This window comes from Hylobates moloch, unplaced genomic scaffold (genome assembly GCF_009828535.3).
Source record: "Hylobates moloch isolate HMO894 unplaced genomic scaffold, HMol_V3 SCAFFOLD_4, whole genome shotgun sequence".
Lineage (NCBI taxonomy): Eukaryota > Metazoa > Chordata > Mammalia > Primates > Hylobatidae > Hylobates > Hylobates moloch.
Window position 1 is genome coordinate 27,476,793 of NW_026652279.1, and position 27,699 is coordinate 27,504,491.

At 52.0% G+C, this 27,699-nt stretch overlaps 1 protein-coding gene across 17 annotated transcripts in view; it reads right to left on the minus strand.

Annotated features, from left to right (window-relative positions):
* The window catches only part of ATP2B2 (ATPase plasma membrane Ca2+ transporting 2), a 390,019-nt gene that overhangs the window by 71,179 nt on the left and 291,141 nt on the right, over positions 1-27,699 (minus strand). For all 17 annotated transcript variants that reach the window (XM_032149713.2, XM_032149717.3, XM_032149706.3 and 14 more), the window contains 3 exons: positions 15,797-15,994; positions 7,311-7,568; positions 6,172-6,297 (listed from right to left, as the gene is read on the minus strand). In XM_032149713.2, the coding sequence (XP_032005604.1) occupies positions 6,172-6,297; positions 7,311-7,568; positions 15,797-15,994 (582 nt within the window). The remainder of the gene's footprint in view (positions 1-6,171; positions 6,298-7,310; positions 7,569-15,796; positions 15,995-27,699) is intronic.

Genomic DNA, 27,699 nt, shown 5'->3' on the forward strand with positions numbered 1-27,699 from the left:
CAGGGTCTTGCAGGGGTTGAGCCACTGGGCCTGCTGGAGCCAGGCCTTGCTGTTTTTTGAAGACAGCCCCGCCATCCTGGGCCCCTGGCTCCAGCCCCTTCCACTGCCACATTGATGGCATCTAGTCTAGTCCTGCATTTCCCAGTGGAAGTTACCACTAGGAGGCAGGCTCCTGAGTGGGGGCTACAGGAAGAGCCCAGAGCTGGGGTCTGGCTCTCGCTCTGCCTCTGCCCTCTGTGGGGCCTTACACTTCTGCTCTGGGTCTCAGTTTCCCCAGCTGCAAATTGGGATAGGACCAGGGTCCTCTAGGGATCATTGAATCCCCTGAAATGATGCAAGATCAGGGCATCTGTTCCTTGTAAGAGGGGTCACTGCTTTAGTGGAACTCTCACAGAAGTACATGACCTAGGAGAGTTTAAAAAACACTGGCTTTCTATGAAGACAATGAAAAGATGAGGCGCTGCTCCATGTAGGAGACCAAAGAGGCAGGATATCCAAATGGCATGCAGGGCTCCACATGGATCCTGGCCTGGAGAACGCTGCAGGCACAATTGGCAGAATGTGAATATGGATGGCACAGCAGGTAACAGTACTGAATCAATGTCAAGTTTCCTGAATTGATGGCTGTGTTGTGGTTATGCATGAGAATACCCTTGCTCTTGGGAGATACACCTGCAGTGTCTAGTGGGAGAAGGCCATCAAATCTGCACGATGAGGGGGAGAGTGAGATTCGTCAGGGAGCAAAGATGGCAAAAGGTTAGCAACAGCCGAATCAGAGTGCAGGGCATGCCCGTGTTCTTGGTGCCATCCTCACAACTTTTCTGAAAGTTTGAAATTATCTTAAAATACAAAGCTAAAAAATAGGCCTAGGTCAGAGTTTGCACTCTAGGTCCCACCCATATGTGGCTTGACCCATAGGGACCTTAAAATATGGGAATTTATTGCCAATATTTAAACATCGAGAGCTTGTACAGGGAAACCTGGATTTCTGGCTTCTCTTGCAAAGTGAGCATTGAGGTCAGATTGGGCTGGCGCTTCTGCAGGCAGCAACAGGAAGCAGCTGTGGTTTGGGTTTGGCATCTGTGCTCTCCCTACCTGGCCCTGCAGACATATGAGTTTGCAATTTCTGAACATTTTTACTCTGTCCCATTTGAAGATACACCACACATGGGCTCGTGTCTGCCTGTCTGTCCCTGGAGGGTAGGAAGGTAGGGGAAACCTGCCTGGTTTTGGTGATTTCCCTGGTGCCTTGAGTGTTGAGGTCATTTGAGTCTTTCTGAAGGCTGGTCTGCCCTCACTTGTCAGATGGGGAAACTGAGGTTCTGAGGGGCAGAGGCCACAGTGGGAGCCATTGGAGGGCTGGAACATGGGTGTTCTGCCTCCAAATGCCACATTCCTTCTACACCATACAGCACCTCACAACCGCAGGGTTTGTTTGCAAAGGACAGTCACACGTGTGCATGCCTGTGGTCCCCACAACAGCCCTGTGGGGTAGAGTGGAGGCCCCACCAGCTTCCCCATTGTACTGACACAGACACAGAGACTCAGAGAGGTGAAGGGACCTGTCCAGGGTCACAGGCCAAGCATGGTTGGACCAACTGACCAGAACTGAGTGTTTCCTGCCCTCTTCTAAGCTGAAACAGTGCATGAGATGACACTAGGGCTTTCTCAACCACCATAAGGACCCCACAAATGCCCCAGCCTGGTCTCTCTGTGTTGTTCCTCAAGGATCGTCAGACTGGAAGGTCCAGCAAGGCCTCCCCACGGATGTAAGGGGCCCATGGTGTCTAGTTGTGCACAAAAATGAGCATCCAAATGGCTGTTGCGCAGGGAGTTCAGAACACTGGGGAAGAAACTAATCAAGGAACACCCCCTGGGGGAGGCAGGCTGCTGCAGGCTGAAGGTAGGGAGGAGTTGGATGATGGAGAGGAAGGGGGTAGCCCAGAGAGGTAGGAAAGGGGAGACATTTGAGATGAAGGATAAGAGGGGAAATGGACATTTCTGGAAGTTCCAGATTTCAACACAACCTCACGAGCTGGGGCTATAATCAGAAAGGGGGAGAAGCTTGTTGGGGATTCCTGGCTAAGGAAGAGTAGAGTTGGGATTGGAACCCAGTCTGTTTCACCCCCAAGTCCAGGCCCCACCCAAGGAATGGGGAAGGGGACCAACTCATCTTGAGCCTCCCTGTGCAGCACTGTGCTAGTGGATCCACTTACATCATATCATGAATGACATTCCTATTGTCCTCCCAGGGAAATGGGCTCAGAGAAGTGAAGCCATGTGCCCGAGGCCACACAGCAAGTTCACTTGAGAGCTCAGGTCCTGTTCAGCTCAGCCTGACACTCTGCTCAGCTTCTCCCCACTGACTCTGGAGGACAGAGCCTAAGGTCTGCAGGGCCCAGGGGTGAGCTGGGCACAACCTCCTGAGAGCTTCCAGTTCAGAGCTCCCGGCTGCTCAGACCTGTGTGGGCAAGAGGATTGATGGAGAAATGACACTACATGGTAGTGCCATCTATCTGCATGTGGCCAAGGATAGCAGGGCCTATAAAAGTGAGACCAGTGAGATCTGGTTGGGTGGTGGGATGGTCGACGAATTTTGTTCTTCATTTTATTTGAGATGGTTTGTGCAGTGCAAAACTCAAACACCATGACGAGGCTGTGTCTGTTTGGGTCAAGCAAGAAGTAGAGTGTCACAGGCTAAAAGTGGGTCCCAGGTGGTCAGTGGATGACTGCCACAGGGCAGTAGTGGTCAGGGAAGCCTTCATGGAGGAGGTGGGGCTTGAGCAGATGGAAAAAAGTTAAGTGGGCAAAGAGGAAGAAATAAGACTAGGAAGAGAGGACGGCCTCAGCAGAGGCAGATTGAAGGGAGCAAGACAAGGTGGATCAGTAGATGGTGGGGGCAGAGTGGGAGATAGGGCATGGTGAATGTACTCTCAGGCCTGGGAGGGGCGCTGAATGCCGTGCCCACTCAGTGGGCCACTCTCCAACATCCCCACCTGCAGCCTGTCTACGTCCTGCTCATAGACAGTCAGTGATGGGGAACTCACTATCTTACAGGCAGCCTCTTTTGTCCGATAATGGTCCTGACTGTTACAGAAATCTCTTTCCAATTATACTGCTTGCTGTGGAGCCAGCTATGCCCCTTTCTCCGTTTCTCCCTATGAGTTTGAGCTGAGCCACACTCCCTTGCCCTGCTGACTCCCACACAATTGGATTTCTGATGCCAGGGCTTCAGCCTTGCCAAGGAGCTTCACTTTCTTCCATCTGGTTCATCCTGTGTCCTGTGATCATCTTTCTGGATCCTGACACTTGCTTTCTTTTTGCCACCCCCTTGTGCTTGTGGGCTCTGAGAGACTGATGGGAACACTTTGCACATTGCAACAGGATAGAGCTCCAGGGAAGGCCACTAGAAACCGTCCACCAGATTACCAGCGACCCAAGAACCAGCATGAACCCACTGAGATCTCCAGGTTCCCGCACGCCCCTCTCCTTCCTGCCCACAAGGACATCCTGGAGACCTTGGCTGATGTCTCCTGACATCCAGAGGCCCCAGGCCTCTTCCATCAACCCAGGCTCCCAGCCAGATGGAGACCAAGGCCGCTGGTTCAACTTGGGCTCAGAGAGCCTGTAGTGGCTTTTTGCAGTCACCCCTTTCTCATCTCAGTGCTCACAGGCCACTATTCCAAGATGACTGGGAATCCTGCCAAGACCAATGCTGACCCCAGAAGCCCAGGCTTCACGGGACTCACTGGGATCCCTGCTGAGACCTGGAATGCCTTCTGTCTGTCCCCAGTCCCCTTGTCCTTCCCCACTAAGGGGTGAGCTCCCTTCTGAGTCTCCAAGGGCCTGCAGGCCTCAGCTCTCCTGTAGGATCTCTTGGTCTCCTGGGACTTCTGGCCTCCCTGGAGACATCCCAGCCTCTCCAAGTTTTGAGGCTTCTTGACAGAGAGCTAGCACACACAGCCAGAGGGTTCCCCAAGCTCCCCAAAGCACCTCCTCACTCTCCCCTTATGCTTCTCGTCCTGAAATCTCCTGCTCCCATCCTCTGCCTTCAGCATGGTCTTATTTTTGGCACCTCTGTTCCCTTTGGGCCCTCCTGCTCCTGCTCCGAGACCCGGCCACCCTATGACTCACTCCAGGCTGGCTGGTTGGCTTCCCATCCATCTCTGCCCGTCGTGTCTTTTCCAGGGCCTCTCTGCACCTGTGCCCTCCTCCTTGGCTGGTTTGTGATGCTGTCAGGCCAGTGATTCCGAACATTCTCTCTCCAGCTTCCTGCCAGCATCTTCCCCTCTTCCCTCTTCCCCAAACTGTCTGAAGTTTCCATCCTCTCAGGCCCATGCCTGCCCTGGGCTTCCACACATCCAGAGGACATACCTGGCCACTGCCCCCAAGGATGCTCTGTCTGTCAACCACTTTATCACAGAGGGCAGGATCCTGTGGCCTTTACAGGGCCACAGGGCTGTAACAATTTATTGAACTCTCATGTGGCCCTATGTTCTAAGAGGTCATCTGGGGCATTCCATGGTCTCTCAGTGAGACCCCGGGGGCTTTGCACTTGCTATCTCTCTGCCTAGAATACTTTTTTCTTCTCATTGTTCTGATTTTAGGTCAAATGCAACCTTTTCAGACAGGGCTTCCCTGACCAACTCAGATTCCTGTGCCTTTCCTGCAGGTCTCTGTATCTCACTACAATGGTGGAACGTTTTCATCTGATTTACCATTATCTGAAGTTACCTTGCATATCTGCTTGCTCGTTCCTTTACTGGTTCTCTCCTTTACTAAATTCTAAGCTCCAGGACAACAGGGACCTTGTTTGTTTCCTTAACCAGTGGCACACAGTATGTGCTTAACAATTGTTGGTTGAATAAATGCTGGATAAATAAATGCCCCCACCTCTATTCTCACTCCTACCATCCTGTCCTGCAGACCTGTTTGCATTTCCAGGACATTCCACACTCCTTCAGAACTCTGTGCCTTTGTACGTGGTTTCCTCTGCTAGGAGGGCCCGTTCTCTACAATTGGTGGAAAGCTCCTATTCATCCTTTAAAACCCAGCTGCATGCCACCTCCTCCAGGGAGCTCTGGTCCTTCCTTGGCTTTCTCACAACACCTTCCTCACATGTCTACTGTGGGATTAGCTGTTGGTAGGCCTGAATCCCCAAGGCCATTCAGGCTAGGGCCTCCCATGGGCAGGGGCTGGGCCTGAATCACTGGTGGGTTGGGGGTGGAGATAGTCCCAGCACTTGGGCTGAGCACCCAGAGTAGCTTTGCAGAGGGTGTTTGCTGAGCACTGATGGACAATAAGGCTTTTTGGGCGTTGCTGTGAAAAGGGGTCTCACCTGGCTAGTGTCTCACCCCTGCAGGGTTTCCCCACCTCTTCTCTGTCCCTGTAGCTGAGTGAGCTTGTAAAAATGTAAACGTGATCAGCTCACTGCTTAAAACCGTTTCAGAGAATCCTCATCACACCGGGAGTAATTTCCAAACGCTGACCATAGCCCATGAGGCCTGACCTCTGGCCTCTCCACTCTCTCTATGTCACTGCAGCCTCCAGCTGGTCCTGCCTCTGGGCTTTTGCCCCTGCTGCTTCCTCTGCCTGGTGTGCTCTCCCTCGGATGGTCACAAGGCCAGCTCCTCCTCCTTACCCACACTCAGTACACCTTGTGCCCTGTTTGTTTTCTTCACACACTTCTCCGCTCAGGAATTTTCACATCGCCTCCCTGCTCCTCACTCCGCCACAAGCTCCTCAGGGCTGGGCCTTCCCTGCCTCACTCATCGCTGCAGCCCTAGTGCCGGGCCCAGTACCTAGCACACAGCTGGTGGCCAGAACGCTTATCATCTGACTGATTCTTTCTCATCTCTGATGAGAGTGGGCTTCGGTGTTCAGCTTTTTAGTAAACCAAGTCACTAGAAGGCCAATGCCATGAGGGCAGGGATGCTTTGTCTATTTTATTCACTGCAGTCTCCCCAGGGCTGGGATTGCTGAGTGCACAGTAGGCTCAATGTGTGTTTGTGAGGGAAAAGGAAGGGAGTTCTCACTTGGGGCTGAGCTGGTTGGAGATGCCAGAGCCAAGGATCAAAGTCTCTGAGTCCCTTCAGCCTCATGAAGGGGACACACACAGGCATCCCTTGGGCATGGCGATGGGAATGGGCCCAACGTCAGGCTAAAGCTCACCTGAAAGCAGCATGGGGTCCTTGTCCACAGACTTGCGCACCTGGTCAGACTCTCCAGTTAGGGAGCTTTCATCAATCTTGAGGTCATTGCCCTGGATGAAGAGGCCATCGGCAGGGAGGAGGTCACCTGGCAAGAGGAAGGGCAGGGGAGTCAGCAGGCTCTCAGGTGACTAGAAGGCTGGAACATTCCCTTAAAGGTGTGATTACCAGGGAAGGTTTGCCATCAGGGACAGAATGCCTAGAGCTCCCAGGGTATAGGAACCAAGAGGGTGCCCATAGAAGGCCCATGTACAGCTCAAGACTGGAGCTAAGGTGCACAGCACAAGGCCTGGAGGGCTGAGGTTGGGGCCCTGAAACCCTCGCTCAAGCGGGCATGTACTTTATGAAGTGTTTCTTTTGACCTCGCCTGAACTTGGAGTGCAGGTCTCTCAACAATTCATTCTTCTTTAATCTCAGTTATGGTTCGGGGAAATCTTTTGGAAGGAACCAGTCTGTCTTGGCTGGGTTGAGAAGACCCCAACAAAGTCACATCGTCAAGGGGAAATCAAGCCCTTTAGGGCAGAGTGAGGAGGGGCACTCCAATTTCTCCCCTACCTTCTGCCTCAACTTACCTCGGACATATCTGGCTCAAACTCCTTTTGGTGCCAGCCTGCCCATTTTCCCCATGGCAGTAGCACAGGTCCAGAATATTCACTTACCCACTTACACGATTTCTAACATCTCCTCTAGCCCAACAAGCATCCATTAACAGCCAAATCAGGGATGGGAAATAGGTTTCATCTAATAAACCCATTCTGAGTGTTAGTGGTTGTTGGGGTGCTATGCTGAGAAGGCTTCTGCGGCTGTATCCAGGCTCTGAGCTGTGACTGATTAGTAATGTCCGCTATGGGTGGAAGTTTGGAGAGTGGTGGCACATGTGCCATGTACTTGTAATTTCTGATTTAAATGGATTCTGGGATTGTACCTCCTCCAGGAAGTACCCTTCCACCTCCTAAAGGATCTCAGAAGACATCTTGGTTTGGGATCAGCCTTCAGGAATGCACCCCTTCCCTTGAGCTAATCTCTTTGCATCAGCCTGGCCTGTCCCACCTCTGCCCAGAATCCAGCTTTAGAACCTGGCTCTGTGGCTGGGACACTTACCATATTTGACCTGGGCTATGTCCCCAACCACGATCTCAGCCACAGGGATCTGGACCACCTGGCCAGCCCGGACCACGGTGAATTTCTGTTCCTGCTCGATGCGGCTCTGCAGGCCCCGGAACTGTTTCTCTTTGCTCCAGTCATTGAAGGCCGTGACCAGGACCACACAGATAACTGAGAGGAGAATGGCGGCCCCCTCGATCCAACCCGCCTCTGCCTCTCCTTCATCCTCTGCCCCACCCTGGGCCGTCGCGCATCCTGAAAGACCAGACAGAAGCAGGCAGAGTGAGGTCAGCCAGACAGGAGAGGCCTCATGGGCCTGGATTTACAGCTCAGCTCTGCCAAGTAACAAGTGTTAAGAATCAGACGATAATTATCCACTTACGCAATGTGTCTGGGTACCAAACCCTGTGGAAAGTGCTTCACGCAGATCATCTCACAGGGTACTCCCACTGCCCATTTCACAGATGTGGAAGCTGAGGTTTCTCAGAGAGGTCAAGCGACTTGCCCAAGCTATGAAGGGCAAGTAGGAAGCTAGAATGTGAACCCAGGCAGTCTGGCTTCAGAGCCCACCATCTTAGCCTCTTCAGTTTTCTGCCTTTGTTCTAGCTGTGAGATCTTGGGCAAATGACTCCCTTTCTGAAACTCATTTTCTCGTCTGGGTAAGAATATTCTTTATCTCGGGGACCTATTGTGAGAGTTGAAATTTAATGTGGTAAAGTTCACAGACTCTACAGCACAGACAAGGCACAGAGGAGAGAAAAGAGAATTTAATTGATGAGAAAAGACAAGGAATTTTCTCTAATTCATGAGAAAAGAGAGTAAGTGAGGTATTTTTTTTTTCCAGAACAAAGGCAGCCAATATTGCACGTGCTTTATGGTCTGAAAAGGCAGTTTTGCCCATGTCCTCTCCTTCTGTCGGAGTCTCATTACATTGCCCAGGCAGGTTGGGAAGATGAGCTGGTTCTAATCCTGCTGCTGCCTCTGCATGATTTTGGGTAAGTCATTGCCCTTCCCCAGCTTCAGTGGCCTTATCTGCAGAATAGGGATCACTGAGACCACCTTCCAGGGCTCAGGGAGAGGAAGGTGGAAGCTCCTGGCCAGAGCTCAGCACACAGGAGGTTCTCTAACTCGGTCCTTGTCAGACGTCAGCCGAGGAGTGAGCCGCCCTCCACAATGAGGACACCGAGGCTTGAGCTGCAGGCCGCCTGTCTGACCTACAGTGACCCTGCATCCCACACCCTTGCACCACTGAGCCTCCCAGTCTAGGCCCCGAAAACTCTCGAGGTCTGCCAGGCCCATGGGGTGAACAGAAAAAGAACCTGGGCACATCAGATCTGAAGGCATCAGACCCAAAGGCAGGTCCTACCCATGTAGTGCTGGGCCTAAGGCCCTTCCACGTCCCTCTCTCATCCCCACAAGGATCCTGAGAGCAAGAGGTGGAGGCCCAGGAGGTGAGGTGCCACAGCCAGGACACACCCGGGCCTTCATTCCCCCTGGGACCTGGGGAGCGGCCATTTCCATGGAAAGGAATCTCCAGCAGCATCTGACCATCCTTCCTGGAAAACTCAGAGCAGTTCCTTTCCACAGGGGCCAGGTGGGGCACTGGATACCCTGCAAGGCCTGCTGTGCACCCAGCATTTACTTTAACCCTCAAGCTGGCTGAGAGAAGGGTAGCTGTTCAGAGAGAAGCAGAGACTTACCTGGGGTCACACAGCAGATAATGGGGTTTGGATCCAGGTCTCGGATCTGACACCAGACCTGGCCTGTTCACTCTCCCTGAGCCCAGCAGCCCCCTCTGCCATGTGTTTGCCAAAGATTCATGGCTGATCATCTGGAAATCCAGTCTGTCTCAAGGAACAGAGAACAGAAGCTTCAAGAGACCCCAGTGGAAGCTTCTGGAAAGCCAGGGGTCAGAAGCAACATGACAAGAAGGCCAAGTGACACTCAAGGAATGTTTATGGGCTTTCAGCTCCTGGAAGGGTGGGGCCCAAGCCTGGGGAGATATGGAATCACTGCGGCCCAGCTGCATGTGCCACTGGAAAATTCCAGGTCTTGCACTGAACCAGCCGTTCCCTTCGGGCCAGTAAAGAATGCCATCATGTGGGGTTCCCAAAGCCGCCTTTCTCCCCACCTTGGGAGTTTCAGACTTTTCCAGTAATAAAAACTGTTTAGCAGGACCAGCCTTGGAGTAATGGTAATCATAAATGTGCTAATGGTAACCAAGTTTGAATCCCAGCTGCGCTAACTGCTGTGTGCCCATGAACTTGCTATGTAACCACTGTGCCTGCCTTGTTTTGTTTTTCTCATCTGCAAAATGGCAGGTGCTCTCTCATAACGTGGTTGAGAGAATTAAGAGAGAGCCTTCGGGTAAAACACCCACTGCAGTGAGCACACAGTAAATGCTCAGTTAAAGCTGGTGATTCTTATTTTCCAGTGTGTGGGTGAGCATTATTGCGTTCAAGTTCCACAGCCCGGCTTTATGAAGCCCTGAGGCCCACATTACAGAAGGAGCTCCTGCTGGATTTGAGTGACATATGATGATGGGAGGAGAGGAAATGGCGAACGGTGCCTCCTGTACCACCATGAATGACACTAATAGAGACTCCAAAGACTGGGAGACACAGGTGAACCTTGCTAAACAGAAACCCAGTATATGGAAATGCATTTTCTTGGGGCTTAGGGGCATGGAGGGGGAAGGAGTGGGATTACAGAGCCCCATGCTGCATTTTGCAAGACTTTTGTTATCCCCTGCCCCTTGCTATGTGCTCTGGAAATGGGAAGGCTGTTATTTCTCCTGCTGTGTGCTTCCTCAATGGGGCCCCCATTACAGCAGCTACTGGAGCATTTGGACACTTAGAGAAATGACAAGCTTTCGGGTTCTGGAATCGGAAAGACCTAGTTCAAGTCCAACCTCTGCTGTGTGACTTTAGGTAAGTGACTTGGCCTCTCTGAGCCCTAAGTTAGACAGCTGTGAAGTGGGATAATCCAACAGATTTGTGAGCTAAGGGCCTGGCACATGATAGGTACATGTAAAAGTTGGTCCTCTCCCCTTTTCATGAGCTTTTTTCCTTGGACTGGCCTCTGAAAGCCAAGGGCACAGTGACTGAGTGGGATTTGCACCCTATTCCAACTCTCAGCCCTACCTGCTGCCCTTGCTGACTCAATACCAAGGAACCCTCTGGGCCTCGGAGGGCACTCACTCTGCCAGCAAAAGCCGATTAGCTTTTATCTCTAGAGAACAACTGTCTAATGGTCACGCGGTGCTGAGGGATGACTAGAAAGTGGGAGTGCAGATTGCTGGGGTAGGGATTCGGCCACCTGGAAGCTGTCCGACCCTAGGAACAACTCCTGCTGCCCCGGGAGCAATTAGGGAGAAGAGAATAGAAGGGAGGGAAGAGGGGAGTGGGTGGGTCCTGCTGAGGTCTCCTCTGGGGCTCTCTTGGACTGGGGCACGGACAGGATCTGGAGACTGTGGCCATAGGGTCCAGGGAACTGCAACTGCTCTTCCTGGACCTGGGGCTGTAGAGGGTGTGGTCTCTCCTTGTCTGTGTAAGCTTGGGGAACCCAGTTGGCCTCTTTGGGCCTGTCTGCATGTTCACCAGTACAATGGGGAATCTGCCTCCCAGATGGCTACCAGGGCCTGGTATCCAACAAAGATCCTCAAAACTGGTTGAGCCATAAACATTTTCTAAACACCTACTATGTGCCTATCACGCTGTTGGCACTCTGGCATTAGGGGAGCTGTCACCAGCAGGGGGTTAGGGGCACTGAGTGTGCCAATCCTAGCCCTGCCATGAACACGCTGTGTGACCTAGGACAAGTGCCTAGAGGTTTCTGAGCCAGGTAATCCTTCATGTACAAAATGACGTTGGTAGAGGACTAACAGGCTGCAGAGTTCTGCAGCACCCACAGCCCTGCCCCAACTGCTTTCTCGTGATGAGTATGAGATAAGACCTTCCCAAGGTTACACACCAGGAAGTGATACAGCCAGGACTCAAATGAGGGCTCCTGGCTTTAAGTTTGAGGATGCTTTTATACCCCTTCACTCCTGCTCATCAGGGGGCATCCAGCCCAGCCTGGCCCAGCTTGGCCCAATGGTTTTAGGAAAAAGGATGAGATGAAGTGTGGGGCAGAGCCCCAGGAGTTAGGCATTAGGTAAAATTAGACACTGTGTACAGATAGCAACAGTGTCACTGCTGGACAAGGGCCCTGGGGTCACTCAGCAAACATAGTCATGAGCCACGTAAGGCCGTTTCTGTTAGTGACAGACTGCATTTACTGCAGTGGTCTCATAATACTATAATAAAATAATAATCATAATAATACTGCATTTCTACTGTACCTTCTCTATGTTTAGATACACAAATACGAACCATTGTGTTACGGCTACCTACAGGATTCAGTCTGGTCACATGCTGTGCAGGTGCGTAGCCTAGGAGCAACGGGCTGCACCATACAGCTCAGGTGTGTAGTGGGCTGTGCCATCTAGGTATGTGTAAGCACACTCTACAATGTTGGTACGATGATGAAATTGCCTTAGAACATGACATGTCCCTGTCGTTAAGCGACACATGACTGTATCTACTAACCACCTACAATGGGCCAGGCACAGTGAGAAACTCATACACTCATTGCGTGTGTGACTCTAATTCCACCCATCAACATTGCCAGTGACCAGCCCCGTCTTACAGAGGGAGAAGGTAAGGCCTGGGCAGGGGCAGTCACTTGCTGGGAGTTGCTGAGCCTGGATTTGAACCCACATCCCACTGGGTCCCAAGCTCCTGCTTTGTCATCTGCTAAGAGCAGGCCTCCCTCTTGGTTTCCGCCCCTCGGTGGGGGCGGTCAGCCCTGTAGTGCTGCCACCATGTTGTATTCCTTGCCTGCCCCCAGACCTGACCCTGGAATGAGTCCAGTTGCAGGTTTTTCATCTCTGGCTCTTGAGTTTGTCCCCAGTGTGGGAAGCCTGAGGCCTGACTCGGGGGCCCAGGCCACAACTCTGGGTGAGTCCCCACCCTCCCCTCTTGGAGCTCCAGTGCCCTCACCTGCCAGATGAGGTGGGGGTGGGGATGCCGTGTACCTGGCTAGCATCAGAGCTCGGGGCTGAGTATGTCCATTCCAAGGCACTTAAGATAATGGCAAGTGATAAATAAAACGGAATGAGTTCAAACAGAACGTGAGCACCGGGGATTTGGTGAAGCCGGTGGTGGAATGTCATCCATCTTTCCTATGGGTGCCAGGTTATAAATAAGCCCCTCCCTGCCTTCCTTCTTCCTTTCCTTTTCCTCCTTCCCCCTAGCCTGCATTCCCTCCTTCCTTCCTTCTGCTGACAGGGCCGGCGTTGCTCCTTCTGCAGAACTTCCTGAATCTGTTCTGTGCACAGGGCTGCCTGCCCCCTCAGAAGCAAGGCTCTCTGCCTGGTTCAGGCCCTAACTCCTGGATCTTTAGACCTGGGGTGGAGGCGGGCAGTGGGCCTCTGAGGACTCAACATGACAGGGGCTGGAGGCAAGAGTGACAGGTGCTGGGGCTTTGGAACCTGTGGCTCTAATACGCTCACACTGTCCACCCCCGCGTTGCTGTAGATGATACTAGAATTGTGGGGTGTTGAAAAGAACGTGGCCACTTTTCCAGAAACCAGGAGCGATCGGCCATATGGGGAGTGACATCTGCTTCCTGAGGTTTGCTCAGGGCTCCGTGCTAAGCGCTTTGCATTATTTCCTTCAATCATCACAAGAGCTCCACAGGGCAAGTACTATCATTCACCCCATTTTATGGATGAAGACACTGAGGCTGAGCACATGGAGGGCCGGCCTGGGTCCAGGGCCAGACAGGCAGATCCAGGCCCTGTGCCTAGACTCTGATCACTGGACTCTGGTGACTTCCAAGATGTGGCAGCTGGTGTCAAAAAGAAATTGGGTGCATTTCATGATTTCAAACAAAACTCACTAGCACCATAGCAATGGCACAATTTCAACACTGGCAGCTCAGGGAGGGTCCTGTTGGGGATCTTTGGCCGAAAGTTCCTGGTCTGTGAAATGGCTGTGAGGGTTCACTGAGAACCCAGACATAAAGTGCCACGTGTGCTGGGTGCTCAGTCACAGCTGGGCCCGTCTCTGGAAGGCTGTGTGCAGGGAGAAGGGAGCCAAGAAGGCCACATAACTGTCCCTGTCAACTTCCCTGGTGAAACTGATGTCTCTCTCAGGGTTTTTTGTTTGTTTGTTTGTTTTTGCACTTGGTGGCTGGGGATTGGTGGAGCCTGAGCCTGACTTGGGGCGCAGGAGTCCTGGAAACATGGAAGGCCCAGAGTTCAGATCTCAGGCCAGGGCGTGGGCTTCCGGAGAAGGAGTCAGGATGGTCACAAAGCCCAAGAACTTTTGATCCCAGTGAAGCTGGATTGTGTGCAGCTGCCTTGGACCAGGGCGTGGCGTGAGCTAGTACCCCGGCCAGAGGCAGGGAAGAGCCGTGGAAAGCGCCAGATAGACTCGGGTTGAAAATCCTGCCCTACCGTCTAAGGTAGCTTTGTGACCGCAGGCAAGTCCTTCCCCTCTCTGGGCCTTGGTTTCCGAATCTCTAAGACGGAAGATTGTAGCCACCCGTTTAGGGGGTTAGAAGCTCCTCCTGGCACACATGAGGAACTCGGTCCATGTTACCCCTCCACCCCCTCCACCACCTGCGATCTGAGTTCTAATCTTGTACTGAGCTGGGTTGCATGAGGCCATGTATCCGGGCTGATTCAGTCCTGTCCCTCTTTGAGGAAACGCAGCTGAGGGACAGGACTGAGGAGCCAGAATGCTTTGGTCTGAGTCATGGTTCTGCTACTTTCTAGCTGTGTGCGCTTAGCAAGCGATTCGCTGTCTCAGGGCCTTGGTTTCGTGGATAATAATAGCATCTACCTATAGGGTTGTTGTGAGGATTGAGAATTAAATGGACTTCTGTCATAATAGCTCCCAACTAGTGGTAGCTATAAAAATAGTAAGAAGTATTATCATTATGCATTTGCGTTACACTCTTAGCTTTGTTCAAGGCTTATTCAAGTCGTCATGTACTACCTTCTTTCATATTTGGTATAAAACTTCTGCAAAGAAGGCTGCCCATTGTGCATTTCTTATAATGTCCTATGTGAAAGTTCATCCCAGAATTCTTGTGAAGAGAAATGTCATCTTCCTAAATATCTTTCCTCCTTGTTGATAATTTGAGCTATGCAAATCTACATTTTAGTTTTTAATTTTATTTTTCATTTTAAAATTTTTGTTTTATTATTATTATTTTTTTAATTCAGTACTCTTTAGTATATTCACAGCAAATCACCCTAATTCTCTTTCCGTCTTGGCTGCCAGGAACCTCAAGTCAGATTTAAATCTCAATCACGGCAGCAATTATAGCTGGTTTCTTTGCTTCCATTCCTTTTCTGGCTGGCTTTCTATTTGATCACATCCTGTGAGATGTATCTCTTGTGTCTTTAAACCCTCTATGGGAAGAGGTCATGTAAGAAATCAACTTATTATGTGTAAAATTGAGGTAGTTGGCCTAATAGACGTGGTTATCCAGTTTCTTGGGCAACTTTGGCTTGGGAGGGGGCAGGACAACAGATATTCAAGGGACCTCAGAGACCACCTTCTTATTTAGGGAAAATGAGGCCCATAATGTTATTTCTTATGTGCTATTAACTTTTAATTTGCTTGTCTGAAGGTGTAGTAGGGTTATTTATGCAGCACATTCATTAGGAAATGTTGAATCACAATGAATCACAAAAAAGTATTTACAATATTCTACTGACTGAAAAAGCAGATTATAAAACAGATCAGCCTGCACAGATGTCAGGGTTGCCCTCACCTGTGTGCTTATTAAAATCCAGCTGTCCCTGGACTCTGGAGAGAAAGAACCAGGCTCTCTTAGGATGGGGCCTGACAACTATGTTTTCAAAAGGCTCCACAGCAAAATCTGAGGACTCTTTATTAGCTGGTGACCTTGAGCAGGGTAACCCCCTTTTCTGTGCCTTGGTTTCCTCTTTTTTTTTTTTTAACTTTTTTTATTTCTATAGGTTTTTGGGGAACAGGTGGTATTTAGTTACATGAGTAAGTTCTTTAGTGGTGATTTGTGGGAATTTGGTGCACCCATCACCCAAGAAGTATACACTGAGCCCAAGGTTTCCTCATCTTTAAAATGGGCATAACCATGGCAGCTACCTCAGGGGGTTGTCAGGGCATCTCAGCCCAGGGCTTGGCACACTGTAAGTGCTCACAAATGCTCACTGAAATGATTACTGTCACCGGTCCAACTCTTGTGCATTTCACACAGGGAAAACAGGGCTGAGGCCTGGCTCGGCTACCCTTTGGCTGTGTTGGCTATGGGCGGGGCCCCGCCCCTTGGGCCTCGTTTTCCTCCCCTGGAAGGAGAGGATTATTTGTGTGAGCCATGAGTGCCCCCCTGTGTGGATGTGGTGGCCAGGTTTGCGGGGCGGTTCGTGGGTCCGAGGCCCATCTTACCTTCGTTGCCCTCGCCGGGCGGGTGATAGAAGGACAGCCCCAGGGAGATGATGGCGGCGATCTCCAGGATGATGAGCGTCACGTCCTGCAGCGCCTCCCACACGAGCTGCAGGAAGGTTTTTGGCTTCTTTGGAGGTATAAAGTTTTGCCCAAAAATTTGCTTTCTCTTTTCCAGGTCTGGAGCGGTGCCCGGCAAACCTGTGGACAGAGAACAGAGAGGTTGGCCTGGGGGAACTGGGAGAGATGCAGGCGTGTTCTGGGAATCTAGGGGCAGAAAAGGAGAAACAGAGCAAGAAACTTGCGGGCGGCTGGCCCAGGAGCCCAACATCTCTTCATGCTTTGGGCCCTAAGTGGGCTCCTGCCAAAAGCCAGAGACACTGTGCAGTAGGTTGAATGGCAGCCCCCAAAATATATATCCACATCATGATCCCTGGAACCTGTGAATGTGACCTCATTTGGGAAAATAGTCTTGTTGTTGTACTTAAGTTAAGGATATCACGATGAGAGCATCCAGGATTATCTGTCTGGGCCCTAAATGCAATGACAGGTATCCTTACAAGAGACACAGACACAGAAGGATGATGGCCACGCAAAAACAGAGGCAGAGTTTGGAGTGATGCAGCCATAAGTCAGGAAATGCCTGGGGCCACCAGACGCTGGAAGAGGCAAGGAAGGATTGTTCCCTGGTCTTCAGAGGAAGGTGGCCCTGCTGACACCTGATTTCTGACTTCTGGCCTCAAGTCATGAGAGAATAAACTTCCCTTGTTTTAAGCCACAATCAGTCTGTGGTCATTTGCCGTGGCAGCCACGGGAAGCAAATCCACACTCCTACAGCCGCCTGGCACTGGTACCCTCCTTCCGCTCTCCCTCCTGTCGAATGCCATGCAGTGGTTAGAGAAGAATCAGAAGCCACTGCCTGGATTAAAATCTCGGTGTGATGGCCTTCGCTTCCTGAGCCTCAGTACCCTCTTCTGTAATGCAGATGGTGATTGTACTTAACCCATGCGTGGTTGTGAGTATCACATGAGGTGATTCATGTGGTCCATGAGCATTTATTGAGCACCTACCAAGTGCCTGGCACTGTTGCAGACACTAGAACAGAGCAGCTCACCAGACAGCACAGTGCCCACTTAGGAGCCGCCCTCGCCGTGGATGCCTTGCAATGTGCTCGGAGCATGCCTGGTGGACATGCAGCTGACACTGGTGGTTTCTCCTCTTCTGGAAAAGGGAGTGAGGTGTAGCCAGGTGCACCCTCATCAGGTGGGGACCGGACAGAGTGGTAAGGGCCCACTTCCACCCCCCATCTGCATTTCCAGATAATTCTTCCAGACTTGCAAGTCCACTCTCACACCCCTGCTCAAAGGCCTTGGGAGGCTGCTCACTGTCTTTGGAATAAAGCCCGCGTCTCCCAGCCTGGCGCTCTGGCCCTGTCTTCTGACCCACAACCTGTGTCTGCAGCCTTGGCTTTCGCCATGTGGCTTCCGCCCAGCAGAGCCAGGCCAGCACTTTGCCTTCCTCCTGCCACACTGTGCCTGTGCTGTGCCCTTCCTTGCTCTGGCACTGGCCACTGTTTGCCTGTCTATACATCCCCTCCTAAATTCCCTGGTACTGGGGTATGGATGACCCACAGTTGACGAACCCCAGGTGTCTTTGTACCTTGGAAGAGGGGCCTGGAAGGGTGAACCTCTCATGGAGGAAATTCAGGCGTGTGACCAGGAGGTGTGTGGCTCTGGTGGGGAGGGCTCCCTCTGTCCACTGTCTGCTGTGCCCCTCAGAGGCCGGTGCTTCTCCTTGCTTCAGCCTTCCTTTCAAGCTGCCCCATGTCGCCCCAAGTAGCTGGTGTGCCACTTTATTTTTCCATGACAAGTGTCCTGTCACACCCCCAGGCCTTTGCTCCTGCTGTTCAGCAAACCAGGAACAGCCTTTCCTTCACTCAGCACTGGGAGCCCCTCTCAAGGGCCCCTGCTGAGCAGCCTCCCCTCCACCCCAGGCGGACAGTGGCCCTCTGCCTTTACTTTCCACAGTCTTCCCTGCGGCAGGCTTACCACTTCCCCAGACCCCTGTCCTACTTGGGCCGTGGACCTTGGGGGCAAAGACCAGTCTGGTTCCTATTCCTCAGGGCCTGGCACCTGAAGCCTTACAATTGTCCCACCCGCTAAATGCAGGTCTGAGGGTTACAAGCCTGGCCTGAGGTGTGCAACCTGGCCCAAACAGTGCAGCAAAAATGGCCCCCGCAGCAGGGCAATGACAGTCCTGTCACTGACCCACCAAACCCTAGCTCTTCTTGTGTCTTAGTGAGGACAGATGGGGGGTGGACAGGGAGGGGCACACATCCCTCATCAGACCTATGGCCTTCATTCTACTCCTGTGAACAGCACTACCAGCACACTGGGGTTGCAGGACTGGACCATGTGGCTGATGGGACCTCATGGTCTAATATATGGTTTTAGGGTTCTAACAGTCTGTTGTTCATTGCCTCATTCACCCATTCATTCATTCAATTGCATTCCTGGAGCCCCCACTGTGGGCCTAGCCTGGTGCCAGGTTCTGGGGAGTGTGATGTGCATGGAACAGACCTGGCTGCCCATGGACGTAAGAGCTCAGTGGTTCCGGGAGTCCAGCAGCCTGTGGTTTGGGAGTGTGTCTGGGGTTCTAGATGTAGAGTCTCCTCAGATGCTGACCATGAGATCTCCATCAGGAGCCTCCAAGGGCCAGGCTGGCTGAGACACCCCCACTGGGGGAGCCCAGGGATGGCTCCCTCCCTAGGAGACCTCACACCAGCCTGCTTGTTGGTGCAGGCAAGCTCTTGGGATCCCGTGCCCTGCATGCAGTGAGAACGAACGAACCCAGCGCCAGGTTAGGCTCATTTCATAGATGGGGAGACAGGCTGCCCCGAGACCAAGCTGCTGCTGTGGGGCAGCTCCTGGGCCCTGAGAGCCCAGGGTAGCCTTGATCTAAGCACGTGGGAACACTTCCTCCACTGTTCCGTGCTGGGCTGGCCATCTGGGAGATCCACGTACAGAGTGTGCAGGCACGGCACACTGTAGCACAATTCCAGGAACTGCAGGAAGCTTCCCTGTCTTCCTCCTTTTGTCCACTTCTACCCACAGCCAACACCTGGAATTCCTCTACTTGACTTTTATTCCTTTAATTAAAAGCTCCAATTCCTTTAGACTTTCTGGGAGGGGAAGCCATCATCAGTTCTGGATGCCATGGTGTGAATGAGTTTCGGGCTTTTTCCTGGGACTGAGTTTTGACAAGGGAGAAGGGAGCTTTCAAGAGGGCAGTGGGCCTCTGAGGGAGGGGCTGTGACCGGCCAACACTGGCCTGTTATGGCAGTTTGCTGGGGCTATGACCAGCCAACGCTGGCCTGTTATGGCAGTTTGCTGGGGCTTTGGCCAGCCACTTCCTTCTCTGAGCTGCAGTTTCCCCATTTCAAAAATGGGAGTGTTCAATAAGATGAGTAGGTCCTGAGAATCCCAGGGGTTCTGAGGTCTGCAGGCCTGAAATGCTTTTCCTGGGGTCTGTTTTCACATTTTGGAGCTCCTCATAAGATTTGGTGCAAATTAAGGTTTTTGCCAAGAGAAAGTAAGTGAGGCCAGACAATCTTCTGGGCCCTGCCTGATTGATTCCAAGAGAGGGGAGTCTCTGAAGCTTCCGAGTGCTGTGATTCAGAAGTTCCGGAGTCCACAGTGTAAACAGTTGATGATGTGGGTGTTCCATTTTGGAAGTCAGGCCATATCATGCTGGGGGTCTGTCATGCTGGGAATCCACAGGCCAGGCATTGAACTCCCGAGTCCCGGGACAGCAGACAGAGCAGGGGCTGCGAATTCGAATAGGTGTGGGGGTTGGGTGGGTTTTGTGAATGAGTGAAGTAGGTGAGAGGGAGACATTAGGCAGTGGTAGAAACTGGAGCAAAGTGAAGAACCTTGGCCCTTCTGAAGAGGACAGCTGCTTCTCAGCTCCTGTGGGGGAATGTGGGCCCAGTGTGGCAGATCTTCCAATCTTCTAAGAGAAGCTGGGCATCTGGAATTTGATGTAAAATCTCCCCATTAAAAACATGCCAGGGCCAAGAACAACATCTCTGTGGGCTGGATTCAGCCCCTAAGTTGTCAGTTTGAGACCCCCAAGGCTATGGGTTGGGACAGGGCAATGTGGCTGGAAGGGTGAGGGGTCGGCACAGAGCAGCTTCTCTGTCCCTCCCTCCCTCTTCCAGGCAGCTCCTTCCCCAGCCTCCGCCCTTGCCCACTCCCCACAGACTTCTGAGAGGCCCTCTGTTTTTCAGAAATAACAATTCGGGGCATAAAAGCATTTGTGTGTTCTGCTAGAACTGTTCCCATGGCAGTTTCCACTACAAGCATCCCAGAATCAAAGTCCAAGGTGGGAACCCTGGGCACTGAGGCTCACGTGGGGTCTCTGAGAAGGTGGAGGTGGTAACGATGTCTCGCTCACTCCCCTCTTGTCAATGGAAGAACAGCCAAACCGGAGCTCAGGAAACCAAGCCCCAAGAACACAGGTGGGGTTTGAACTCGGATGGCCTGCGTTCAAATCCCAGCTCTGAGTGACCTTGAGTAACTGCTTCACCTCTCACTGCCTTCATTTCTCCTTTTGCGGGCAACAGCAGTGCCTTCGTTTCTCCTTTTGCAGGCAACAGCAGTGCCTATTTTACAGGGTTAGGGTGCGGCTTCAGCAAGATGTCTCACGTAAGGAGTGTAGCGCTGTGCCTGGCACCAGGTAGACGCACTGTGTCATTATTACCGTCCAGTTTTTAGGCCAGGTTGGAGATTAAGCCAGACCTTCTGGAGAGGAAGACTTTGAACTGGCAGGATTTTGACAAGATAGGAAAGGGTCAGTCAAGGTGAGGAGAGGCACAGCGGAAGGGCCTTGTGATGGCAGAGAAGCCACTTCCCTTCTCTGGGCCTCAGTTTCCCCACATGTGACATGAAGGATTGGTCTGGTGGAAGGCTAGGGCTGGTGGCTCTGGTACTTGGTATCCAAAGACAGGGGTTTTGAGGACCTGCAGGTGGAACAGCTTGCCTGGTCCAGCCTACTTGTCATGCTCTTCCCAGGAGCTGAATCTTGTGGTCTCTTTTCCTTTTTGCTGAAAATTAACACACATATTTTTGGGTGCAGAAACAACAGAGGCTGGTGTGAGAGATGAATGGCATTTGAGATTCAATTTAGATTAAAGAGCATCTCACCATTTCGCATATTAAAAATTAATACAGGGTGTCAAAGATTACTGGACAAAGGCAGTGAGGCCTTGAAAATTCAGAAACACAAATGTCCAGACAGATGCTATGTGGGGTTGTAGGCTTTCAAATGTGAATTTTCTTTCTGTGTAATTATAAGCAGAGGTCAGAGCACTAGATGAGGAGCCAGGTTTTGGTTTTTGTTCTACCACTGACTTGTGAGTGAACTTGGGTCAGTTTCATCCCTCGGAGACTCAGTTTTCTCATTAATAACACGGGAACAAAATAACCCCTAGGCTGGGGAAACCCATGCACAGAGGAATGTGTGTGAAGCTCTCTAAACTGTAAAGACATGTGCTTTTGCTGTGAAGGTGAAAAAACGCTCCAACACTCGTCCAGATTTTTCAACTGTGGGCAGAATCTGTGTGTCCTACTATGTATGTAAAAGAAGACAGTCATGGCGCAAAGTGAGGGACTGGCTGTATAGGAACTCCCTGCTGTCACGGCTGCTTGCTGTCAGTGGGTATTTGAGGAGCTTTGGCCTCAAAGTGCATCTGTATCCAGCTGTCCTGCATACAAACTGGGCTCTTCCCCAGCCTCTACACCTCTGCCCTGGCCATTCCCATTCCTTTGCTTGGGGTACTTTCTCTTTTTAGCCAATTCTGGCTCCTGCAAACTGCAGTCTCAGGCCATTAAAGAGGTTTCATTTGGTCTGCCCTGTGTTTTAAAAAAGTGGAAATTTGTTACAGACATTAAAAAGTCAATTCCATATAGAAATCTCGACATCTAGCTCACTAAGGGCATATGCCCAGACCTATTGGAGTTGGAACTCATGTTTGAGAGCCGTCTGACAAACTCCAGCCCCACCTCAGCTCTGTTAAGCAAAGCTCGAGGGACAGTGGTTCTCTTGGGGGCAAAGGGAGCCTGCGCTTTGGTCCCAGAACACAGAGCTGGGGACCTGGAGGAAGAGGTACAAAGAGGGGCCTCTGGCTTTACGAGAGGGAAGGACTTTTTCTTTTTTTTTTTTTTAAATTTAAAAGTAAACTTTAATGTCGAAAATGCAAACGGGGAGGGCAGAAAGATCACACAAAGGCTGTCACTTCACACTTGGAGGGTTGCACTGCGGCCGGGCAGAGGCGCTCCTTACTTCCCAGATGGGGCAGCAGCTGGGCAGGGGTGCTCTTCACATCCCAGATGGTGCAGCGGCCGGGCAGAGGCACTCCTCACTTCCCAGACAGGGCGGCAGCTGGGCAGAGGCGCTTCTAATTTCCCAGACGGTGGGGCGGCCAGGCAGAGGGGCTCCTCACTTGCCAGATGGTGGGGCGGCCGGGCAGAGGGGCTCCTCACTTCTCAGAGAGTGCAGTGGCCGGGCAGAGGCGCTCCTCACTTCCCAGACAGTGGGGGGGCTGGGCAGAGGCGCTCCTCACTTCCCAGACAGTGGGGGGGCTGGGCAGAAGGGCTCCTCACATCCCAGATGGTGCAGCAGCCAGGCAGAGGCGCTCCTCACTATGAGAGGGAAGGACTTTCTAATGGGTGAGCTGAGGATGGATGGATTATTCCGGGAAGGAGGGACGGAGCACGTTTACACAGAAGCTGGACGGCCCACTATGGGTGTCCTGCCAGGCCCCACTCAAGACTCAAGACCCTGTTGTCTTAAGGAGGCCTGAGTTCCCCCACCCTTCTCAGGCCCTCTGAAGCTAGAAAAGGTACCTAGGATCATACTAAATAGTGCATATCCAGTCATTCATTTACTCATTCAATCAATCACCAAATTTCGATTGAGCACCTACTATAAGCCAGACTTTGTTCTATATGTTGGGGACACTACTGTAAGGAAGACAGGAGTGTCAGGAAGGATCGCCTGGCAGAAGTGTAGTTGTAATTGGGTGAGCTTGGAAGGAGTAAGGGTTGATCAGATGGGTCGGGAGAGGAGCTCTGAGAAGGCAAAAGAAACTCCAAAGGTCTTGGGAAAGGCCAGAGTGGCTGAAGCATTCCTGGTTTGCTCCTCAGAAGAGGGGTCAGATGGTCCCCAAGGAAGAGGACACATCTATTGTACCCTTTGTCCCCAGTGGCCAGGGAAGGCTGGGATAGAAACTGAATTTATAGCATGCCACATGGGGTCAGGCTTACACAGGCCTTTGGGGTGAGAGTGAGAGTGTTCTCTAACGGAGACTTTGGCTCTTGTAACTCATCTTTTTGCCATCTTCCCCTTGCCTGCTTGGTAGCTCAGTACTGAATATGCAGTTCACCTCTGTGAGCTACGCCAGAGGACTCAGCAGCATGCATCGAGCTGTCAAATCTCCATCCTATTTCTCCTCTCCTCTCTTTGTCTGGATTTCCTAACTTAGGGCATTTAAAATCATTTTGTATGAGACAACTTTTATAAGCTACTTATAAGGTAGGACATGGTTAATTAACCAGAATAAAGAAAAGGCTATTGAGGTAGGTAAACGAGCAGGGGCTGGGTTAGAGGTCAGAATGAAGGGGCGAGATGAAGGAATGGAGACATTTAACATATGGCTTACTTTCTGCTCTAGTGCTGTACTTGAGGGCAGGGCAGGGTTCTGCTCTTCCCATGTGTGGGGCACCTCACGCCGAGAGGCTGGGCTGTATCAAAAGTAGAGCCCAATTGGGAGGGACTCAAGGTGAGTTTTCCAGGCCATCCAGGTGACCACTGACATCTTCTCCCCTGTTCTGAGGCCCCATGAGGCTGCACATCTTTATTTCCAGCAAAGGGACCCCAGAGATTGTTTTCACCCCTGGCGAGAGCAGGAATACACTAACTGCCCACTGAGGCTGGCTGATATTCAGGGGCACTGTCTGGCTGAGCGGACCTGCCTGCAGCCTGAGCAAATGATTTCAAGAAAAAAACCCAATAATCATGTCCCCCAAACTCTCCATCTGCTGCTCAGAGCTAGTGTGAAAACAAATTGCTCCCCCAGAGGCACCCACGCCACTGGGGTAGCAGTGAGGGGGTGGAATTAAGTCGAGGGCAGGACTGTTTCCAGGATTGGGGGGCTGGGAGCTGGGCACCTTGTCTGCAGGCCTGGGGCCATCAGCTGGGATGAGCTGCATGGTGTGTGACAGCAGCAGGCCAATGGGTAACCTCAGCCCTGGGTTCAAATCCCAGCAGCTCTTTGGTTCAGGGCTGGTGCCTTGGGCAAATCATTTCTCCTTTCAGAGCCACAGTGTTCACCTCTGTGAAATGGGAATAAATGTGCACCAGCACACAGCAGGCCCTCAGTAAACCTCCCTCCCCTCCTGCCTTTCTGGGGACCAGAGATGGGGATGTGTGTGCTGAGGTTGTCCAGAAGCCCCTGCCCTAATGGGTGGCCACATGCCCCCTGTAAGAGCCACTTAATGGACTTGGGACAGACAGACAATGCCTCTGTGGGAAAAAAGCCTTGTCTCTGGCATCCCCTGCAGTCTGGGGTTGACGGAGGATCGGGAATATGATGTGTGGAAATAGCGCTTGGCACATACTGGCCTTCACAAAGGATAGATGCAGCTGTCACTACCACCACTGTACACCACTAATGTTACTCTGGGCCTGGAATATGCATCACAGGAATTTCTGTCTGTGTTGCCACTGTCTTAGCTTGTGTCAGAGATCACCACCACAGCCATAACATGCCCCTACCTAGATCTGCAGACCTGGTTGGAATCTACCTTTCCTTCCTATGTGACCTTGAGTGGATCACTCAGCCTCTCTGAGGGGCCTTGGGCTGTCTCACTTGAGGATCACACAGAACCAAGGCTCTGACAGTGCTTTGTAGATGGTAAAGATGTTCTATGTTGAGCACCCATTATGCAGATGCACACACTGAGGCACAGGGTTCTTCTGCTGGGAAGGCAACCGAGCCAGGCCTCTTGCCACAGAGCTCAGCGGCCACCCTGTCCTGTTCCAGCCTGATCTAGTTGGGGGTAGGCTGTGTCTTTCTGCAAATGCCCCACAGTGACCCTATCTGGTGAAGCCAATATGAATGCTAATTCACTCCAGCTTGATCCCTGCGACAATGGGGTGCTCAGGATATTTCAGATAAAATGAATGGTGAGTGCTTTCTGGGGAAAAACCACAAGGGTGGCCTTGTGGCCCTGCTTTGTGTATTTAAAATGTAGCCTGAGAGGCACCCAGAAGGCAGTCATGGGCCTTAGTGCCCATGAGAGGCTGTCAGTGTATGCATGCATGCCCAAGGATGTGGCTGAGTCAGTGTGCAGACGCGGGCACACAAAGGTGTGTGGCACGGGCTGAGTGGGGGAGGGCACCACATGCTTCATATCCTGTCAGAGGCCAGACAGAGTGGGTAGCTTGCACAGGCAGCACTGCTGGGACTGTGGGAAGCCACACCGCTTCAAGACAAAGCAATGAAATGGGATAGCAGATCTAGGTCTGGGCCTCGCTCGAGACTCCTTCCACCTCTGTGACCTTGGGCGGGTGACTTCCCCTCTCTGTGTCTTGGCTTCATTTTTTTTTTTTTTTTTTTTTTTGAGATGAAGTCTTGCTCTTGTACCGCAGGCTGGAGTACGATGGCATGATCTTGGCTCACTGCAACCTCTGCCTCCTGGCTTCAAGCAATTCTCCTGCCTCGGCCCCCCGAGTAGCTGGGGTTACAGGTGCCTGCCACATGCCCAGCTAATTTTTGTATTTTTAATTGAGATGGGGTTTCACCATGTTGGCCATGCTGGTCTAGAACTCCTGACCTCAGGTGATCCACCCGCCTTGGCCTCCCAAAGTGCTGGGATTACAGGCGTGAGCCACCGCGCCCAGCCTGGGCCTTGGTTTTTTCATGTGCAGCATGGGAATAATGATAGTGCCCGCCATATAGAGTTAAACGAGGTCGCATCTGGGCACCTGGCACATGGGAAGGCCTTGACTAATATTAGCTGCTATTGTTGTTGCTATTACTGAGCTTCCTCCAAGGCACTAGTTCCTAACTTGGTTGCACACTGGAGCCACCAGGGAGCTTTAAAAAATATTAATGCCTGAGCCCCAAACTAGAGATTCTAATTGAATGGAGCTGGGGCATGGCCCGGACCTTGGGAGTTAGAAGAGCTCCCCAGCGATTGCAATGTGCAGCCGGGGATGAAAACTTAGTGGTCCCTGGAGCAGCGGCTTCAGCATCACCTGGAGACTTGTTACAAACGCACATTCTCAGGGCCCACCCAGACCTACTGAGTCACACACTCTTGGATGGGGCAGGGCCAGCTGCATTGTCCTTGGCAATGGGGATACAGGCTCGGGTTGAAGAACCACTGGCCTGGGGGAGGAGGGTGAGAAGGAAGCCTAATACTTGCCAGGTGCTTTCGGCACAGCATCACCTTTGAGCCTCACCAACAACCCTGAGACGTGGGGCTTATTGCTGAGGCCTGTGCAGGTCACGCAGTGGGGTGGTGACAGAGCCTTCACTCAGCCTGGGTCGACTGTTCCTTTTCTTCTGTAGGGGCTGCCAGCTCCCACAGGGCCCTTCTCCTTCCCTGAAAGCTGCCGACAGTCAGGCTCACAACCTGTCTTCCTGCAGCAGAGGAGGTCATGAGTGCTGTGGCTGACAGACCCAGACTTGAGTCCCCAGGTACACAGAACACTCTGACCCTTTGTCTCCTACTGGTGGCTGCAGAAGGCCGGAGAAGGAGAAACTAGAAACTGAGTGGCGAGAAAAAGGAGACTGGAAGAGGATATGAGGCAGTGTGGGGCCAGGAGCCGATCTTCAACTTCGGCTGTCACAGCATCCCTGCCCTGATCCACAACCTTCCATGGCTCCCGATGTCCTCACAACCATCCAGTTCCTGGGCTCACAGTGGCCTCTCTGTGGGGTTGTCCCACATGACTCCTCCTGCCTCACCTCTAGCCATGCCACATTTATCCCACTCTCCTACCAAGCCACGGGTCTGCATGTGCCGGGCATTTGCCTCTGTCTTGGCACATCCGGCTTCGAACCCAGGATGCCCAACCCTCTGCCGACTTATTTAGTTAGTCTTAAGAGACCCAGAAGAACGTTTACTACCACTTCCTGAAAGCCTTCCTTGATTTATTCAGCAAGAACAATCTGTCCTCATCCTCCCCGGACAGCGTTTGTCACCTGGCTCATTTATTCACTAACACACATTCACTGTGCATCTCTCCTGTGCTGGGTTTTGGCCCTGGGGGTCAAACACCAACTGAGACCCACCCTTCGCCACTACTGCCTTCTAGTTTCTGATTCCACCATCCCCTAGAGGGAGGCTGCTTGCATCAGCACACAGCAGGTCCTTAGGAAACCTCCCTCCCCTCCTGCCTTTCTGGGGACCAGAGATGGGGATGTAAGTGCTGAGGTTGCCCAGATGCTCCTGCACACATGGGTGGCCACGTGCCCCCTGTAAGAGCCACTTAACAGACTTGGGGCAGAGAGACAATGCCTCTGTGGGAAAACAGCTTGTATCGTTGGCATCTGCTATGATATTGGTCTGCATGGGCTGTCGAGGTAAGTTCAGAACCAGTCTTGATGGTCTGGCTGTCGTGTGGTGTGCATTGCAGGCATGTACGCAGTGCCTAGAGTTTATGATCACGTCACAGTGTTGATGGGTCCTGATAGGCAAGGTGCAGGGTAAGGGGCATCTCTCTGACACCTAGTGATCCTAGGTGGGGTTTCCTATGAATCCAGTCTCTGTCATGTAGAAAGCGGCAGCATTTACCTGATCCTCCCCGATAACATTTGTCACCCAGCTCATTTATGG